The sequence below is a fragment of the Eupeodes corollae genome, chromosome 1, assembly GCF_945859685.1.
Source record: "Eupeodes corollae chromosome 1, idEupCoro1.1, whole genome shotgun sequence".
Taxonomy (NCBI): domain Eukaryota; kingdom Metazoa; phylum Arthropoda; class Insecta; order Diptera; family Syrphidae; genus Eupeodes; species Eupeodes corollae.
The window spans coordinates 49959959-49982290 of record NC_079147.1 but is presented as its reverse complement, the minus strand read 5'-3'; the positions used below and the strand labels follow the sequence as shown (position 1 = coordinate 49982290).

Genomic DNA, 22332 nt, shown 5'->3' with positions numbered 1-22332 from the left:
CGTTCAGAGTACACACCTCCACCAACTCCTTCTTTTGTTTTTGACCCATCTGATCTGTGTAAAAATGGAATGACCTATCCTCCCAAAAAGATCTGGGAGGTATAGAAATCTGGAAGTTTCTGTTGAAATGCAGTTGGGGGATGGTGTAGTCTGTGTGCTTTGGAATTGATTCTAAGTACCTTAGAATTATGGTCGTCAATGTTGTTAGTCCACTGCGAAGAAGCTTTGTAGCGAATAGCAGAGCTTGCAGCTATTTGTTTGCTAAATATGTCAAGAGGTGTAAGGTAGAGCAAGGTGTCTAGTGCCGCAGACGGGTTCGTGCGAAGCGATTCACTTATACATAGGCAAGCTGAACGTTTGACTTTATTTAGCATATCCCTGTTTATACCTTTCTCTAAAGCAGTCCACCATACTGCCAACCCGTACGATAAAATCGGTCTGTTTACCGATGTGTATAGCCAATGCGTGATTCTGGGTTGTAAACCCCATTTATTACCAATAGCTTTTTTTCAAGAAAAGAGAGCTATAGTAGCTTTTTTTACTCTTTCCTGTACGTTGTTTTTCCGTTTTTTGTCTAGGACAAGACCTAGGTATTTAGCCTCGGGTGAGAATTTTAATTGGATTCCTTTAATATAGGGAGGGTTTGCAAATGGAATTTTGTATCTCCTCGAAAATAAGACCAGATCGGTTTTGTGTGGGTTAACAGTTCAACACCCAGTCCACACCGATCAGCCCGAAGTATTAGTCCGTCCAAGGCATTTTGTAAGAGTTTTTTTAGGATGTTAAGATGCTTTCCTGCAACTTATATAGCAACGTCGTCCGCATAGGCTATCGCTCTGAAACCCCCCGCATCCAGACTAGTTAGGATTTCATTCACCACTACGTTCCAGAGGAGAGGGGTTAGAACACCACCTTGCGGTGTCACTCTACTTACGAATCGTCTACTAGAAGTTGCCAGTTTTGAGTTAATTATTCTGCTAGTAAGCATTAAATGAATTAACTCCCGAAGTGAACTTTCTACATTTAGAGATGTTAGTGCAGAAGTGATTGCAGATGTGTCCACGTTGTTAAAGGCACCTTCGATGTCAAGGAAAGCAACCATAGTGAACTCTTTATGATGGAGGGAATATTCGATGGTGCGTACCAAAGTGTGTAACGCTGTTTCAACCGATTTACCTTTACAGTAGGCATGTTGAGACGAAGACAGAAGTCTTGTATCGATACGTGCCCTTAAATAGAGATCAATCAATCTTTCCAGGGTCTTAAGAAGGAATGATGATAGTCGTAATTCTTAAACATTTACCTGGAAGCATTTACCTGCTTTAGGTATAAAAACAACTTTAACTTCTCTCCATGCCGAGGGAACATGGACCAGGTAAAGACAGCTGGTAAAAATTGCCTCAAGGATTGGTGCAATTATATCAGAAGTCTTTTGTAATTCGGCTGGTATTATTCGTATGGTCCTGCAGATTTAAATGGTTTGAAGCTGTTGAGAGCCCATTGTAGCTTAAAATGCTACTTAAATTGGTACAAACTGTTTTTTAGAAAAGCTGTAATTTGGAAATATTTTAAAAAATTATCCGTCACATGCAGCTATTTCTGGACTTAGGTCGGAAGTTTGAATCATTAATCAAGCCGAATTCATTAACAATGTACAAAAAATATAAAATGATTTGAACAGCTGATTTTTTAGGATTGACTTCTTTTCTTGCTTTGGGCAATTCAAAAATGTATAAAAACTTCAAAAGATTGCGCATTTTATTGTTCTTCAAAGCCTGAAGCATTTAGGATAAAAGTATTACCCTGCTTAAAAGGTGAATAATTGTATCTGTTTTATAACTCTTTGACTAAAGGGAAGTTGAAAACATCATACCAATATTATTTTTCGAACTTTAATTTGCAAAATAATAAAAATGCTTTGAAGAAAAATGCACAAAATGTTTGAATGAACACTTAACACTTGAGGAAAAACAAAGAACGTTGGGAACTCATATAATTCTCTGATTCCTATAATGTGTATCTTGTTTTACTTTTATGAGTTTTCCACTTGGTTAAGAATTTTTAGAATTCAATAATGGAGTTCTCCACGAGTTCACTTTCAAAAATTAAATTAAATTTAATTCATTTCAAATCTCAAATCAATACTGTCTTCCATCTCAAGGACAGAGACAAAAAAATAAAAAAAATTACACATAACATCAGCCGAAAATTCAATTTTGATACCTTTGTGCTTTAAATATTTATCAGAGCCCTAATGTTATTAACATACACGTATAGGCTTACATATTATATTTACCACCTGATTTTCCTCAGACCACCGTACATATGTAGATACATTGCATACGTATATGCCCTGCCATATCATTACCACACAATGTGGCAAACCAAACGATCTAATATCCTTAACGTTTTGGGGCCTCAGGAGAGACGCCTGCCACTGCCACTACCGCTGCCACCATGCGTCGCCACCATCGACCAAAACCGAATCTGGATTCCAATCGAATGATTCCGTTCCAAAGAATATAATATCATGTATAATATGTCTGTGGGTAGCGTATAGTGAAAGGTATAAGGCCTAGTCTGTGGGTATAGATGTTTCTTCAGCTTCACCTAAGTTGCTCCAATTTTAATGAATTGAATTGCTTTGAATGTGTCATGGCCTCATCAACATCAGTACCTTACCTACCTTTCCTATAATATAAGAGCACCAAAGCAGCAATATCGTTACAAGCTTGTTACTAGGGCTATAGAAATAGAAGGTACCAAGGAGTATTGAGGCACACATAATATGAGTAAGGAAGCGTTGTTCGTCCTTTACATATGTATGAAAAAAAAATAAAGAAAATTAGAAGAATGAAAAACATTTTCACAAAAATTGCTTTTGGCATTTCAAAAAATGATTTCCCAACTCACTGAAAATGAAAACAAAAATAACAACAACAACAACAGCAACAAGAGAAGAGAAACATCATCTATCCCAAAAAATGGGGGCATTGTCATGGGTTGTCGTTACCACTTCTTGCTTTGCTTTCTATAGAAATTTTTTAAACGTTGTTAGCTGTTTTTGAAACTGAGATTTTTATCGAAATGAATACAACATTATTTTTCTTGGCTCTGGGTGAGATAAGAAAATAGGCAGTTACGACGGAGAAGTTACTATACCGATACATAGGCTAGAGAGAGCTCTGGAAGAGCCATACTCATGATTATACAGGGTTGGAGGTATTATATTTCCATGGGTACCTTACCCGACATATTATACTTTGTGTATACCCCAAGGCTGCGGGGTATCACCTTGATTAAGAATTCTATGGATTTGAACCATTTTTATTGTGTAGATTCTGGTGAATTATGGATTCTCTCAAAGCAAAGAATCAGCAAAACCCAAAAGTAAAGGCAATGCGGATAGGTACCTTCCTTAAACTCGTACACAAGGTTCCTAAGTTGTGCAAAATATATTTTGACTTTTGTTAAGGTGGTTTTTTCCTTAATAATGTATTGATGTTGTTGTTTTTGTTGGACAGACAGGAATATACGGGAATGAGTATTTTTGCCTTTTGTGTTTTGAAAGTAGAGTGAAAATGAGCTTTTTTTCGTTGTTATTGTTGCTATAGTGGGATAAAATGGTCACATTATAGGCTGATGGAATGGGATCAATTATGGGCATTTGTAAGAGTTGCTAGTTCCCTATATTTTTGTGAAGTAGAGAACTACCCTAGAACCAACGACTCACCCCCACCGAACGACCGAAAGAACGAACTGGATGATTAATTATTATCCGATTGCCCTAAGTACCGAATTGTGGCAATGATCCGTTGTTATCTTAAGGAAACCATTATTATTTTATTTTGTTATATTGTATATACGATATGTCGTACTTCCTTTCGGTGGGTAGGTATTTATTTATGTACCTCTCTTGATGAGGTAGCTTTTGAAATTACCTCACTTAGGAATATAAAAGTGGAAAGAAAGGACGAATTTTGGCTTTTGTTCATAATGACGAAAAAAAAGTGAAAAATTGTTTGATTTTAAAATTGTGCAGGGTCTTAGAGAGGGGGTAGATAACCAAGGGTTAAAAATATCTGTGAAAAGCACAATCAAAGGGATAATTTATTATGTTTGCCTATATTCTTAAGTTACCAAAATTCATCACACAGCTTAGCACTAAGCAACCATAATTTATTCAACAATAGGTTTGTACACATTTGAGGCTAAACCAATAAATCAAAGACTTAATATAGTTTCAATGGATGATGTTGAAGAATATGGATCAAAATTCTGCTTTATTTGTATTTAATTTTCGGGTTTAAATTTTGATTTGCAGGAATCGAGACGACTTAATCCTTAAAACCACAGCTATCTATCATATAGGGATTAAATGAATGCATATTAAGCAGGTGACCTTTTACTTGTATGATGAAAATTGTTTTGATCTAAATTAATTTTAAACCTTAAGATTCTAGGGACCCGTCATTTAAGCAATTAAAATTATAAATTTACTTGCTTGAGGTGGCGCTACAGTCTTGTTCGAACTAGGGCCGTACCCAACAAACTTCTCCATCTAGCTCGGTCTCTAGCTAGATGTCTCCAGTTTCGCACTCCAAGTTGAATGAGCATTGGTTTCATGCAATTTACGTGATCCAGGGATCTTAGTCGTTAGACTTTTACCCTTCTGGCCAAGTCTACGTCGCTTAACAGCCCATTAACCTCGTCGTTCCATCTTCTTCTCAACTTCCCTTCAATTCATTCGGGATCTTATATCAATCGAAGAACTTTTCTCTCGAAACAAACCAAGTGGCTTTCATCCGACATGGTCCATGCTCCTGCACCGTAAAGCAGGACGAGGATGATAAGGGTCTTATAAAGCAACACTTTAGTGCCTCGAGAGAGGGCTATGCCACTCAATTGCTTTCTTAGCCCAAAGAAACAGTGGTTAGCAGGAGTTATTCTTCGTTTGATCTGAGAGCTGGTGTTGTTTTCTACGTATATAACGGAGACTAAGTAGACGAAGTCCTTGACCAGCTCAAAGTTACTTCTATCGACCAAGATCTCAGTGTTGTAAGCCATTTCTTGAATACAGCATGTACTTTGGTTTGCCCTCATTAATCGGTCAGCCCATTTTTACGAAAGCCCCATTGATGTCACGCTGATGCAAGTAATAAGACCGACTTTTGAAAGATAGTGCCCCTAATGAAGCCTTTTTTGACATCGAAAGGTTCTTTTAAGTTGTTTCCAACCTTTCTGGAACATCGCGAATTTTCCATGGTCATCATGCACAACGGTAAGAGTTTGTCAGGGATGCCAAGACTAGATATGGCTATATAAACTATAGATTCTGTCATATGCAGCTTTGAAAATGTTGGAAAGATGGTGGGTGTCGATTTGATGTTGTTGCATTTTTTTAAGGATCTGCCGTTATGTATATATTTGATCGACCATGCACTTTTCTGGTCCAAAAACACACTGATAAGGACCAATCAGGTTGTTTAAGATATGGTTTATATATTACGGCAGAAAAGATTTTGTAAGCGATGTTAAATAGATTGATGCCTTTATAGTTGGTGTTGTTTAGAGGGTCTCTTTTTTTAGGATCGGGCGAACAATACTTAGGTTCTTTTAGTAGACCATTCTTTCTTCCGACAATATCTTACAGATAAGTTGGTGCATGCTCCTAACCAAAATATCTGCAGCTGCTTCGAAGAGATCAGATTTAAGCCAGCGACTTTGTTAGACTTCAGCGGTAAGACGGGATTGTTGGCTTTCGTCGCCTACGTTGAATATATAATCATAACTCACCGTAGTCGTCGCCGTTAAACAGTCTGCAGAAGTATTCCTTTTATATCCTCAGATTTGACTGCGGTTCCACTATGACTTCCACTTCCACTTTCGTCTTTGCAGCTTTCGGTTCTAAGTTTATGTACTTTTGAATTTCGTTTCAACTGCTCATAGAATATTCGAACTTCATTACTGCTTCTAAACATCTCAACACCTTCGACCGCACGATTCTTATGCTCTCTCTTTTTCCTTCTGAGAAGTCGGTGTTACTCCCGCCTCTTCTGCTCATAGAGCTCTTGAGCAGTTCTCGTCCTTCTATGCATCTCTCGTCCTTCTATGCAGCTCCCGTACTTCTATGCAGCATGTTGGTTTCTAGGCTGCATTTGCCTGTCAAAATTCCTCATCAAACCAGGGGTTCCTTTTGGTGGCTGCTTGAAACCCAGCACGTAAGAGGCGTATGTTCCGATTGCATCTTGGGAATGTTGCAACTTTTTCTCGATCTCGATACATTGTGTTGACAGCAGAGAATTTCGAATAAGTTTACTTGTAACTTAGTCGGAGAAAGATTTGGCGAACTCTTGCGATTGTAGCCGTTCGACGTTGTATCTTCTTTCAGCATCTTCCTGTGTTGCATTGGGTCTGTAAACCCGAAGTGCAAACTTGGAGAAAACGAGGTATTGATCCGAGAATATGTTAGCTCCTCGGAAAGTTCGGATATCCATGATGCTGGAAATGTGTCTAGCGTCTATCGCAATATAATAAATCTGGTTGACGGTAGATTATTCTGGAGAACTCCAACTTCCTTTGGGGCTTTTTTAACGACGATGCGACGGTGCGTATGGTAGTTTGATTCAAGATCCAGTATTAGTTGGATTTTGTATGGCTCCAAATCACGACGCACAATTCACCATGATGTTATCTGCCAAAGGCCAAGTTCTTGTGAGCCAGGCGTTGATACTTGATAATAGATAATACCCATGAGCCATGGCGGTAAGAAAGTTCGTGTTGTTCGCTGTAACTTTTTGTTGGAATTTTTCATAATATAAAAATAAAACATTTTCGTATCAACTTCAAAACAAACTTCGAAACAAATTTTTCCAAAACTTTTTCTTCCTGGAATTACAGTTGATATGGCATTTAAAATGGACTAAGTTAGTTTTGAAGCCAATTAAAATTTCAAGTTTTTGAGACATTTAAACTTATTGTCAATAAAAATATAACTTTTTTCGTTCGACAACTGAATCGAAATTTTGATAGACTTAAGACTCGAAAACTCTTTAAAAGTGGTTTTGTCATGAAATTTTATTTTCAAATTTGTTTATTTAATAATTCATACATAGGTATTTCTTATTTATTGTATTAGTTTGAAGCATGTGAAAGAATAAAACTTATAAGAATTAATAGTTAAGGATTGATCTGGATGTTCATTAAGTTTTGCCTGTGATTGTATTAAAATTCAACATCTTAATATTTATGAAAGTTGAATACTTTTTCCCTTTTTCCCTTACATTTTGTTCAAATATCATTCTTCCTCTGTCTACATCTACTACCTATATTGTATTACCTATTTTTCGATAAACAATAACCCAACAACTTCTTGGTTTAATCTATATTTAAGTTTATTTATACATCCCTTCATAAGCCCATTCTTATCGTTCTTCTGCCAATGCAGACAGCTTAATTCAATCAACAACATCGAGTAGAAAAATCCTTCGATATTCCAAAGGCCATAGCTCTATCTAGGTACCTATTCTACCCATAAGACTCTTGTGGTTTTATTCCAGACGCGTCGTTAATTTAACATTCATGTCCATATATGCCTTTATTAAATTATCCACCCTATACATACGCATACAGTAGCTATACAGATTTATATTTTTTTTATCAGAAGTAACTTTAGCAACATCACTTTGCACTCTGGAATTAATTAAGCCGCTTTAATATACAACATCAATGTATACACACGAATACATATATAAATTTCTCTTTTGCAGGTTTAGCGGGCCTCCGCTTAGTGAAAGTCTCAATACCAGCCTACAAGCTACGTGGTGAATCCACATTCCTTGAGTGTCAATACGAACTGAGCCGACCGAATGGAAGCAACATGCTGAATGGTAATCTCAGACACAGTGGCAGCAGTAGCGGCAGCAATAATGATGGCGGCCGAGGTACCAGTACCAATAATAATGGCGGCGGCAACGGAGGCGATACGTACATCGATATGGATTCCGATGACGGCTTATACAGACGAATAAGGACCCATCAGTATCGCCGAATATACCACCAACAACAGCAACCACAATATTCCCTGCAACCGCAACAATATCAGACACAAGCCTCATCCTCATCCTACAGGATATACGATGAGCCAAGTCGCCTGCGGGACCATCACAATACGTTTAGTGGCAGCAGTAGTAGCAACAACAACAACAACGGCATAAGCACGTCAAATAACAACGGTGGAAGTGGGGGAATTGAGATCGACAGTGCCGAGCGCAGTGATGAGGGTGAAGCTCTTTACGCTGTCAAATGGTACAAGGATAACGAGGAGTTCTATCGGTTCGTTCCCAAATCTGATCCACAAAAGCAGAGCTTCCCAGTCGATGGAATACGTGTTATTGTAAGTATTCAAACGTGATTCTGATGATTATGCTCCTGCATAGCTACCAATACACTAAGTTTAGTTTCTCGGATGCTTAAAACAGTTCCTTTGGTATACTTAATATTAGCTTAGCATACGCATCAGTATAAGAGAAAATACAATCTTTTATGTTATCTCCAAAAACCTCCTTGCATAATCCATCCTTCCCAATTACAATCCCAATCCCAATCTCAAGGATATCAGGATCAATGCTATTATGTACTCGTATTCGTAAAGACAGAGATAGAGAGATACTCACTTATAGCCAGACCTACCATACCACATCCCATATTGACCCTTTTAAAGCACATGATACACAAATCAGACACAACATGCGGCAGGCAAGGATATAAAACAAAGAGAATGCGTGTATGTGTACATTTAAGCACTTTTTCAATTCCCAGGATGACTTCAATTAAAATTGTGAAAAAAACCAAAAAACAAATCCTTGTAATTTCAGGACGAACACTCAGATAGCAGGCGAGTCTTGCTGCGAGGATTGACACTCAATTCAACTGGGCTCTATCGATGTGAAGTATCCGCCGAAGCACCAAACTTTTCATCTGTCCAGGGTGAAGGACGTATGGATATTGTATGTAAGTATCTCACAGATATGTATACTTATATGTCTTATAGCTTTATGAAGGTATATTTTGGAAGAATGTGAAAAGTCCATTAATTGGCACAAGGATTTGAATGACAATAACAATCACCATTCCACACACACACAGGAACACAAATTCGTCCTTTCGTTGCGCTCGTTGTTGGTTCGTTCGCCTTCAATTTAAGTTTTTATTTTTTCTACAGCAAAAAGACAGTTTAATCGGCTTATACTTAGTATGTATATTTATTTATAGGTATTTCCATATACATATACATATTTGACCATCAACCAGACTAAGGGTATGGCAATTAGAAAGGGTCAAAGTATGTACACAACACATATCCAATTACAATGGCTGGAGATCCTTTCATGGAATTACCTTTTATTTTATGTCAGTTTAATTTTTGTTTTCTTTTTTTCACATCATAGACATACTTGTTGTTTAAAGTCCATATACATACATTACTAGGAGTATATATGTACACTTATATGTGTAGTGTGCACATATAGTTGTTGAACTCTTTTACTCACGTACATATAAATGAAAATATATAAGAAAATATAAAATAAAATTCTATTTAAATAATAAGGAAACAATATGGACGATTGCTCTTTATACTCGTGCATCAGGCTAGACAGTAATAAAAAGCTTTTAAACATAAACTCTCCTTTTATATCCTTTGAGCTTTTCAATTATAGAAATGGGTACTTTTCTTTTAAGTCCTTCTTTTTTTTGTTGTTGTATAGGTATTCAATATTCCTGAGCAATAAAAAGATTTTCTTTTGTTCTTATATCATGAAGTCTAACATAATAATCTGATAGCAGGGCAGAGTGGCCAGGAAGGTATTAATAAAGGGTATATCGAAAATATTCTTATAAGACTCAGCAATTTATTTATTTATATATTTATTAAGCTATTTAGATAATCACCGTTTCAAATTTTGGTCTATCATTTTTCGATTACATTTATAATAATAATAATAACAATAATCCATGGTACTTTGAGTTTTACTTGTGTGTTGTTTCCTGGAATAGTTACAATAACATTAATGGTTGTAGAAGAGATAAAAGAACATATTAATGGTACGTGTACGTGTTTACTTGTAATTGAAGTATAAGTTGGAAAATATTAAATAAAGTACAGTACACTCTCAATATAATGGACCTCATTTTTAAGTATGAGCAATAAACTTAAGAACAAAAAGCTTACCTGTTGCCTTTGTACATGTAAGTTTTGTTTCCTCTGAAAGTGCTTTTTAATGCTTTTTTTAAATAAATGAAGTAAGAAGAGTTTAAAGAAGATGTTAAGCACATTTTGATACGGACGTAGCGTTCCATATTTAAACATTTCTTTTTATTTTTTGAGATGACTCTAATAATGAAAACAATAAACTGGGCTTAAACAAAACTTACCAAATTTGTGAAAATAAGGAGGATGGGTACTTTCCCACTTATAACTTTCCATTTGTACCTGCCTATAGATAGTCCAAAAGTTTCGCAAATTAATTGAAAAATGTGTCTAACGTGACTAAGACGGTTTTCGTTTTGTCTAAAAAAGTATCTAATTGTATTTTTCTAAAAATTAACTTAAACCTTATAATAGTATTTTTTAAATTTCAATATTTGTTTTTGTTTCCAAGATATTTTGATCGAAAATCAAATTTTAGTACTCTTTTTTTAAGGTTTTTATTTTTCGTAGAAACCTAGTCAATTTGATATTTTTTGAAAATCTTAGGAGATGTCAAAAAACTTTTTTTTAGTTGTTTTGATTGATACAAAAATAGTTGGTTTACATTTTTTCGAATGTATGCAAATTGAGAACTATACATTGAAACATATAGGCATAATATAACATTTAATTAAAGTCGGTTGCGGTTTTGGTTCAAGCAATTGTTTTAGCTAGCCAATTTTAAATTGCTTTAGTTTGAGAAACCCTTTTTTACATCTTTTCATGTTATTATCAATATACCAACATTTTTTTAAAGTCAATATCACTACCTTGTTCGTGGTACTAAGTTTTTGTTTCAACCATATTAATTTAAAAACATTTTTATCGATTCAAACCCTTAAACTGAAATCCCTGAAGTTTATACTTGGATACAAACTGGTCTATGGAAAATTTTATAGAAAGAATATGTTGGTGCAACCGCAGCCATTTGGCTGATATCGTTTTCCATATTCCATTGTAAATTTGTAAATAAAAATACTTGTTTTTTCAATATCTAAATAAAACACCCGATTGAAAAACCAGGTCATTATTTTGTTTTTTATGATTTTTTTTAATAGCCCCGGAAATCAATTTTTAAACTAGATCTAATGGATAGTTCCGAAATGTTATTGACTTCCCAATTATGTATATAGTTACTTTCCTTTCGTTAAGTACCACTAAAATGTATAGCCCCATCATCTAAGCAATTTTGTGTTGGGAGCTTATCGTTATAACTTCACAATAGACAATTTTTTATCGAACGATTTGTGGGACTTTAAGTACATTTTTCTTGAAGTCGTATAATCTTCCAGGTTAACCTGTTTTTAAGCTGACATACAAGGAAATAATGAATATTTGACTAGTTATTGAAAATATAATAATGTTCACTATTGGAGAAAGTGCAAAGGTAAACTCAATCCTACATGAGTAAGACTGGCCATACGAAAAGTTGGAACATATATTCCATATCGAATTAAAATTCGAAACAAAATTATTGTAAACGGTGATTTTTTAAGAGCTTGAGAACTTTAAAAAAAAAACGCATAAAATTTGCAAAATCTCATCAATTCTTTATTTGAAACGTTAGACTGGTCCATGACATTTACTTTTTGAACATAATTTCATTTAAATGTTGACCGCGGCTGCGTCTTAGGTGGTCCATTCGGAAAATCCAATTTTGGGTAACTTTTTCGAGCATTTCGGCCGGAATAGCCCGAATTTCTTCGGAAATGTTGTCTTCCAAAGCTGGAATAGTTGCTGGCTTATTTGTGTAGACTTTAGACTTGACGTAGCCCCACAAAAAATAGTCTAAAGGCGTCAAATCGCATGATCTTGGTGGCCAACTTACCGGTCCATTCCTTGAGATGAATTGTTCTCCGAAGTTTTCCCTCAAAATTGCCATAGAATCGCGAGCTGTGTGGCATGTAGCGCCATCTTGTTGAAACCACATGTCAACCAAGTTCAGTTCTTCCATTTTTGGCAACAAAAAGTTTGTTAGCATTGAACGATAGCGATCGCCATTCACTGTAACGTTGCGTCCAACAGCATCTTTGAAAAAATACGGTCCAATGATTCCACCAGCGTACAAACCACACCAAACAGTGCATTTTTCGGGATGCATGGGCAGTTCTTGAACGGCTTCTGGTTGCATTCAACCAGAAATGAGCCTCATCGCTGAACAAAATTTGTCGATAAAAAAGCGGATTTTCTGCCAACTTTTCTAGGGCCCATTCACTGAAAATTCGACGTTGTGGCAGATCGTTCGGCTTCAGTTCTTGCACGAGCTGTATTTTATACGGTTTTACACCAAGATCTTTGCGTAAAATCTTCCATGTGGTCGAATAACACAAACCCAATTGCTGCCAACGGCGACGAATCGACATTTCACGGTCTTCTGTACGCACTGTACGCATTCGTGTGGTTGGTTTAATGTCCAATAAAGTAAACTGAGTGCGAAACTTGGTCACAATCGCATTAATTGTTTGCTCACTTGGTCGATTATGTAGACCATAAATCGGACGTAAAGCGCGAAACACATTTCGAACCGAACACTGATTTTGGTAATAAAATTCAATGATTTGCAAGCGTTGCTCGTTAGTAAGTCTATTCATGATGAAATGTCAAAGCATACTGAGCATCTATCTCTTTGACACCATGTCTGAAATCCCGAGTGATCTGTCAAATACTAATGCATGAAAATCCTAACCTCAAAAAAATCACCCTTTATAAGGCTTTTGATTTAAGTTTGTAATAAAATTTACAAAAAAAAGTAAAATTAAATCTTCATTTAGTGATAACAAAAACTAAAGAGCAGGGTTTCAACCTCAAGCGAAAATGAAATACAAGTTGTAAAAGGACTTGGTTTGATAAACTACACACTTGCTTTGGCCAATATAAACAAAATACCCCCAAAAGTGTGCTTTTAACACACAAACTATTACATTTATTTAATTTTATTCCGATTTTTAACTAGCGAAATAGAAACCGATTTATTTCACTTTTTTACTACTAATCTCAAAAAATACCGAAGAATACTATTTTCTTACTATCTTACCTTTATTATTACCTTTTAAATATATATATATATATAAAGTAGTACCCGTGGCATGATGGTTAGTGCGTTGGGCTGTCATGCAAGGGGTCTTGGGTTCAATCCCTGCCTGTGCCAGCTTAATTTAAAAAAAATAATTTTCGCGGGTACTGCCTAATGCGAGGAATTGACAAATCCTTCAAGAGTAATTCTTGTCATGAAAAAGTGCTTTCTCAAACTAGCCGTTCGGATTCGGCCTTAAATTGTAGGTCCCTTCCATTCCTGACAACAGTACTCGCACACAGGAATGGTTGAGAGTTGTAAGTCACTAGGCCCTGGTTCACAACGGACTGTTGCGCCACCCCATTTTATTTTTTTTTTGAAATATAAATAAAAAAGATGGTAAGCAGTCAATAGATAACCAGACTATAGTGGCTAACAACTCTCAACCTTTCCTGTGTGCGAGTCTTGTCAGGGATGGGAGGGGCCTACAGTTTTCTTGCCAAATACGATCGTCTAATTTTAGAAAGCTATTTTTCATGACTAGAATTACTCTTCAAGGATTTTTCAACCCAGTCCTCGCAAGTTTCAGTATCTGTGAACAAAACTTTAGGTGACACAGGCACACATTGAACCAAGACCTCTGATACTATCTTTCAATATATGATACTACATACTATGACTTAAGTATGTATCAAGCATCAATTACCTGTAAAAAAAAACCTCAACAAAATTCGAATCTTCTTCAACCTCTTATTACCGATCAATTGCAATTACGTGCAATTAGGTCATGGAAAGCAGCAACAAACATGCATGAGATTTCTTAAGTGAATCTGATTTGTTTTTCCACGCTTACAGCTGTTATATCAAATCAAATCAAATGGGGTGGCGCAACAGTCCATTGTGAACCAGGGCCTAGTGACTTACAACTCTCAACCATTCCTGTGTGCGAGTACTGTTGTCAGGAATGGAAGGGACCTACAATTTAAGGCCGAATCCGAACGGCTAGTTTGAGAAAGCACTTTTTCATGACAAGAATTACTCTTGAAGGAATTGTCAATTCCTCGCAAGAGGCAGTACCCGCGAAAATTATTTTTTTTAAATTATGGTGGCACAGGCAGGGATTGAACCCAAGACCTCTTGCATGACAGTCCAACGCACTAACCATCATGCTACGGGTACTACTACTACAGCTGTTATATGGTTGATGAAATTTGTATCATCTATTAACTTCCTGATTTATGGGTCATCGAAAATACCAGCCTTGATTTTCATACTACTCAATTTTGAAAACACTTTTACAATCTAGTTGAAACATTCGACATCTTTGTTTAGAGCTTTTACGAACTGTTTTATCAACCCCAGTTTTATATGCAAAGAAGCCAATATAATAATACATTTTGCTTACCAGAATCAAAGCCTCCCTGGAAGGCCTTTATCTTTTTAAACAGTGCTTAGCTTTAGCTCGGCTGTCCCATAGGCAGAGGAAACAGGAATGAAGCCACTTTGTTGGCCCAGTAGAAAATTTTCCACTTTCAAATCTACATATGAAACCCAGTTATGTTCCTTGTTTTTAACTTTGTCGAGAACTAAAGATATTGTAGGATATTCTTCTTTAACATTTGTAGAATGAGCAATAGGTAAACCAAGTTTGTTGCCATCTTTTTCCCTTTTACGGTAGTACGATATCTTTGTTTCTCTGGTCAACAAATTTCTTTCCTTCATTCGGGAAGCTAAAATTTCTGATACCGTTTTTGATAGTCCAAATTCCCTGATGATATTTTCATTTAGTGTTTGGGGACTAACGTAGCAAACAAAATCACCGTAGCTACCAATGCCGTCGTTTTCGCTTTGTCCGTTGCACTGGTCTAAATGTTCCGAAGATGTACATGGTTTCTGTAGTGTTGATGTATCACTAATACTCAAGAATGGTCTAATGGCAGATTTAAAGTTTGGATATATCAACTTAGAGCAATTTGTATGGTTTATTCCTATGATTTTCGTTATACACAGAAATAACTGTCGTCATGATGGATAGTTGGTTCACGCAAATTTTAGGAGCTTTGTACTTAAAAGTAAGTCTTTTTTGTTTGCTTCCAGTCGCAAAGATTCAAAACAACCTTTACATGCCAGACTTGGTATACAAGGTTCAGCATTTGACGCTAACGTAAACCCAAAGTGGTTCATGTATGCCTTTTTCACAAAGTCCGGCACATTTAAACGAAATTTTCGGAACATATATGTATGTTCTCCGCAAATAACACAAAAACATTCAGGGTTATTGAAACACGTCGTTATTGATGATGAAATTCATAAAGGAACTAGTTAAGCTACACCGCTATTAAAGAGAGTATGGACCACTTACGTAAATTCAAGACGGTAGATTTGATATCAGCGCACGCAAATTAGGAAACAACGGTAGAAAAATAACATGCAACACAAAAAAACGGTTGATCTTGTTTTTCTGTGAATTATCAGCTCAAGAAATAACTCGAAGATCGAAAGCTTCTTAATGACCGCGTCAGGACAGCATTTTCAGCAATTTACTCGTACAGTCCATGGCCATATTATTAGACGCACTTTAGATTCTATACAAAATCTTAATTTCTAGCTATTTCACCAAGGCTTTCGAATATTGTAATGCATTTAAATGATTTTGTATGCAGAATATGAACTACTTCCTAGAAATAAAGCAACAGATTTAAAGATTTTTTTTTTTTAATTTATGTTTTCAGTTTTTTTGTTGTTATTTTTGTAATTTGTTTCAATATTTTGTTGAATCTTCTTTTACTTTAATAAGAGCCTCAATTCTGTGCTGCATACTGTCAATGCATGATTTGACTGTTTCCCGTATTTGTGGGTGTCGATTCCACACGTATATTTACTCTTTTAATAAGTGACCGAATCTTTAGCTACTTCCCTCTTCATCAGCCACACTTTTTCGCTTCATATCAGGGCTGTTTTCCATCCAGTCCAACAGAGGGATCGCGCTGTATGTCACATAGCTCCATCTTCCATAAAAATGTAACCATACATCCATTCTTGAACGTTCAAAATATTTCGTCGAATCTAATAATTATAAAAATTCTTCAGTGCGTCTAATAATATGGCCAGGGACTGTAGGTCTCTTATCGAAAAAAGGAGTAGATTTTAATGCTTCGAAAAACCAATGCTGTCTTAAGGAACGATCACATACGTTATGTCGCCAAAAATTCCACAAGGTGTATGGGTTTCCTTAGACGAACAAATCTGGCTGTTATCTACAAGGATTAGTGGTTAGTGCGATGGACTGTCATGCGAGAGGTCTTGGGTTCGATCCCTGCCTATGCCACCTAAAGCTTTTTTTTCACGATTACTGCCTCTTGCGAGAAATTGACACATTCTCAAAGATAGTTTCCCAAATTTTGTTTACTAACAATCTTTAGAGATTCTATTAAAAAAAAATAAAAACGAATAAAAACCTCATTGCGTATATTTTTTGCTAAAACTTATCTTCAAAAACGCTACGAATTTTCTGTTTAAATCTTTCAAAGGATATTTTTGAACATCAAGGTAAAATCTAAAAATAAATGTTTATTTCATTCTCCCACAGAACAAAGCAAACAAAATAAAAATATTATAATCCAAATACACTGCACGTTTTCGTAGCTCTGATGCATTCCTTTTTAACTTTATGCATTTTACGGAACTTGTGGATGTAAAATGATTGTTGTGATGAAGTTTCCCAGAAATTTAAAATAGAATTCTGAGGAACTCGAACCAAGGTATTTTTTTTTTTTTGTTAAAAGCTAAAAAATGTTATTTTACTTTTACAAATAATGTAAAATGGCAAAAAAGGATGAAAACATAATATCATACATAACTTCAAGGAAAATAAAGGTGTAACTGCATCAACATGGAATTACACCATACACGAATAAATATTGTTGCATTTTGTGAATTGCAATTAACTTTTGTGTCAAATTAAAAATAGCTTTTAATATTACCTTTCTTTTTTTTGCATATACTTATGCATCGGTGTAAAATTTATACATCCGTATGCATATTGAAAATATCCTTCACGAATTTATTTGTATTTCGCACATAAATGATTATAATTTTCATTTAAAAGTGTCCCGATGTAATAAAAGAACACTCCGCACTGCACAGAGAAACACTTGTGCTCTTTTGCAGTTGAACAGTTGAAAATACGTTATTTTACTCCACCAATTTTATTCATGTCATAAAATGGAAACAATCTCTGATTACATAATGTAACCAGAAGTTACATCTGCATTACAATATCAAAGCCAACGAAAAATCCTTCAAAAATACAACAACAAAAAATATTAAAACCCAGAACATGGCTAGGAAATGCAATTTTCCCTGCCTTAAACAAAAAATCCCAACATCCATCCCGCCCATATAACGGAAAAAAACAACAACAACAAAAAAGGACACCAAGGACATGAGAGCTGTAGAGCGAACAACTGCAACGTTTTTATTCTCCATTTGACAGAAAAACAAAAAAATCTGTTCACTGTCAGCAGACTGCTTTCTGTCACCATAGCTTGCTTCTGAATCCTTGCTTATATTGCTGGAGTGTTGGTGCTGCTAGTCCTGATGCTGCTGTTGGTGCTGCAGTCTGCAGACAAACATACATTTCCGCTCACAGAGACGATACTTTTTTAAACAAAAGAGAATGTTTCATGACTCCGTTTATGTTCCCCCTGTGAGGCTGTGCCTGTGATGTGATTCGCATTCTAGGACGAGAAAAAAAAGGATTTTTTCACAAAATATCACTACCCCCAGTTTCATAGTTTCAGCACATCAGAAAGAATAATAATACTTATTTAAAATGTATTTTGGTGTATGAGTCAACGAAGAATGACATTTTAATAAGGCTTGCAATTTTATTTTTTTGAAGGACTTAATCCTTCGTAGAAAAGTTGAATGTGTAGACATATTTTACATGATTTCTAGCTTAGCTTTTTGTTTTTAATTGTGTTTCAATAAGTTATTGAAATATTCTGATGGAATAAGTGCAGTTTATTTAAGATTGTAAATACAAATGTCAATTAGAGAAATATCACACAAACTATTGGAAGTACAAAGGAAAAGAATAATGGTATTTATTACAGAATAGTGTATTTTGAAGGCTCGATACAAAAATATATACATATGTATATTTTTTGATGCTGAAAGTATTGAAAATCGATGATAATTATGTTCAACTTCCCATAGCATATTATGGTAATTGGTCTGGTTTGCATAAATCTGAATGAAAAGATTTTCGACGGCTATATCTCAACAACCAGTGAAATTGTCGACCATAAAAAAGTCGTGCTTTACTTATAATAACATCAGAAGATTCAGAAAAGACTTTCAGAATAATTAAGAATTCGGTGATTTTTTTTACGTGAAAAAAAAAGATGATGGGCTGCAACCCACATTGTTTACTATTCTTTCGTCCTGAACTGTTCTAAATTTCTTACACAAAACATTGATAGAGTGTGATTTTTTAGTTATTTTCTTTTTGGCAACACTGGTTTGCAGCTGACAGCTGACGAACGTTTCGTGTTTTGTTTTAATTTTAAACATCTTCAGTTTGGAACAAACAACGAACAACGCTTGCAAATTATTGAATTTTATTATCAAAATTAGGGCTCTGTTAAGAAAGTTCATCACGCGCTTCTTCCATTTTATTGAGTTCAGTGACGAACCTCATTTTTGGTTTAATGGGTACGTAAATAAGCAGAATTGTCGATTTTGGAGTTAATATCAGCCAGAAGAATCGCAAGATCTAAAAATACATCCAGAAAAGTCACAGTTTGGTGCGGTTTATGAGCTGGTGACTGTACTTCTTCAAAGATGATGAGAATCGTAACGTAACTTTGAATGGTGAGCGCAACCGTGAGATGATATCCAACTTTTTTTGCCCAAAAAATAAGAGCTTGACTTACATGACTTGTGGTTTCAACAAGACGGTGCCACATGCTACATAGCACGTTCAACAATGGACTTATTGAAAGGCGAGCTAGGAGAACATTTTATTTCCCGTTATCGGGACCTATCAATTGGCCGCGATTTAACACCAATTTTTTGTGGGGCTATGTTAAACCTCATGTCTATAAAGACAATTGTCGTATTGGAAGATAACATTGAAGCATTTATTCGTGAAACAACGACCGAAATGTTGGAAATAGTATGCTAAAATTGGACTAAGTCTATTATCCCATTTCAGGCGCAGTAAGGTCAACATTTGCATGAAATAATCTTCAAACATTAAACTATATTGACCGGACTGTGGATTCAAATAAAGATTTTATGCATTTTTAACTTCCCATAGGAAGTTATTGTAATGGGTCTGAATTGTCAAATTGAAAATTTTGACATTTCTCGACGTTTCAGGGTCCCTACAGTCGAAATAAAAGATTTTCAGAAAGATGTCTGTGCGTGCGTGTGTACGTACGTTCGTAAGTCCGTACGTCCGTACGTTCGCGACGTTTTTTTCGTCTTCCATAGCTCAAGAACCAGAAGAGATATCGACTTCAAATAAATTTTGTTATACAGATAATAAGACAGAAAGATTCAGAAAGGGCTCTCAAGAAAATTGCGTGGGTGGTTTTCTTACCATAGCAGTTTGAAGAAAAGGTGAAAATTATGGTAAACCCTTAATATCTTACGAACCAAAAACGCTAGAGACTTGAATTAAATTTTATATAATATACTTTAACGTGATACCAAACAAGTATATTTTTTTGAAAAAAATCAATATTACAGTTTTTTTTTATACATCAATAAAACTGAAAAAAAATTGTCACCTCCAAAATTTTGCGACTGAAATATGATTTCATCTCCAAAACAATTTTGTGCAACGAATAATAATGTTTTTGATATCTGATAAAATTTTGAGAAAAATCTAATTGACAGTTTTTTGTATAAAAAATAAAAATTAAAAAAAAAACATTACTCAAAGTTGGTATAAATTGAATATCGATTCAAATATCTTTTCAAAAACTTAAAATTTGGGATTCAAACTTCTTTTATCTTATAAGGAATATTGTTTTCAACGTTTTGAAAAATTTTGAGAAAAAACGGATAGACAGTTTTTTTTACAAAAAATAAAAAACCTAAAAAAAAAAATTAATAAAAGTTGGTAAAAATTGATTTTCGACTCAAATATTTTTCCAAAAATTTGAAATATTTTCTTCAAACTTATTTTATCTTATAAGAAATATTGTTTTCAATATTCGATTAAATATTGAAAAAAATCGAATTGACAGTTTTTTACAAAAATAAAACTCTAAAAAAAGCAATTCTAATACTTGATAAAAATTTACTTTCAATTTAAATAGCTTTTCAAAAATTAAAAATATTGGCTTCAAACTTATTTTATTTCACAGAAAATATTGTTTTCGATATTCAGTAATTTTTATATAAAAATCCACCAGCCCGTTTTTGCATAAAAAATAAAATCTATAAAAATAGTACTTAAATTTGGTAAAAATTGGTACGAATACATATAGACAAACTTTGAAGCAAGACAAATCGACAGACGGGATGGGAAGTTATCAGTGTGGGTCGCATCCCAGTCTCTTTTTCTTTTTGAATTGTATGTGTTTATTTTTTTGAAAAACTTTCCTTTAGCTTTTAAAAATATAAAAATACGATAGGTCAATATCTTTTTTGTTCTCAAGATACTTCAGTCGATAACTATGTTATAAAATATATTAGTTGTTTAGGTTTTTTGATTCAAAATTTGTCACTTGAATTTTTCTTTAAATTAACTAAACTACTCTGCATGTAATAAAATACCAATTTCAATGATTTTTAGTGAGATTTTTTGTTTCTTATAAAAAAAATCCTTTTTAATTTTTTAACGAAAGTATCTTATTGTAATAAACATAAATTTTTTTAAGAACAAAATGATTATAAACTTAATACCTTCATTTGTTCTGAAATTATGGAGTTGAAAATAAGCTTTACCAAGTTTGTGTATATTTTTTGTAGATTTTTATAAATAAAAACTTATCAAATGTTAAAAACGATGTTTGTTATAAGAAACAATTAATATTGAGTCAAAATCTGTAATTGTTGATAAGATATTTGAGTCGAAATTAAATTTTCAATGTACATAGTTGTGTCCACTCGAATAATTTACGAACAAAGAACTAAATTATGTAACTCAAGAATAATTGTATGAAATGGCTTATAACGTTTTTAACACCTGCTTATATTTTGAGAAAGATCGGATCTAAGGATTTTTTTACAAAAAATAATATTTTTCATAGACTTCTTACAAAATGCCTTAGACAGATTTTTACTTAAACCCACACAAAACCGAATTAGTCTTAATTTCGAGAAAATACAAAACTCCATTTGCTAACCCCTTATATAAAAGGAATGCAATTAAATTTCTCAGACGAGGCTTAGTATCTTGATCTTATTTAAGACAAAAAAACTAAATTAGAAACGCAATATACAAGAAAGAGCCAAAAAAGCTGCTGTAGCTCTCTTTTTCAGCAAAAAAGCTATTTTTTTAAATGGGGCTTACAACCCCGAATCACACATTGGCTATACATATCGGTAAGCAGACCGATTTTAATGTACGGTGTGGCAGTATGGTGGACTGCTTTAGGAAAAGCTAAAAGCCACACCCTCCTAAAACTACAATTCGACAGAAACTTCTAGATTTCTATACCTTCCAAATTTGTCTGGTGAGGTGAGTCAGTCCACTTTTATACAGATGGATCAAATACAAATAAAGGGTTTGGTGGAGGTGTGCACTCTGACCGACTGAAATTAAGTCTCTAATTCTTCCTTACCATTGTACCTTTTTTGTGGGGGAACTTTTGGCGATAGAAGAAGTCCTGTTACAAACTCTATAAGATTCCATAACTGTCGATTATCTCTCATCAAAATGGCACTACAGTTTAATATTCACCTATGCTGGGTGCTGTTCCATAGAGACATTCCAGGAAATTAATTGTAAAGCAGATGAACTCACCATTCTACCACGTTTGGCAAAAGCTGGCATACCAATCTCTACATGTAAACTATTGCTAACGCAAGACGCTATGAAGAAGGCACA

At 34.7% G+C, this 22332-nt stretch overlaps 1 protein-coding gene across 1 annotated transcript in view; it reads left to right on the top strand.

Moving 5' to 3' along the window:
* Nucleotides 1-22332, top strand: part of LOC129938486 (uncharacterized) — a 267736-nt gene that overhangs the window by 180518 nt on the left and 64886 nt on the right. Inside the window, exons 3-4 of the mRNA XM_056046092.1 lie at nucleotides 7770-8395; nucleotides 8877-9012. Of these exons, the coding sequence (XP_055902067.1) occupies nucleotides 7770-8395; nucleotides 8877-9012 (762 nt within the window). The remainder of the gene's footprint in view (nucleotides 1-7769; nucleotides 8396-8876; nucleotides 9013-22332) is intronic.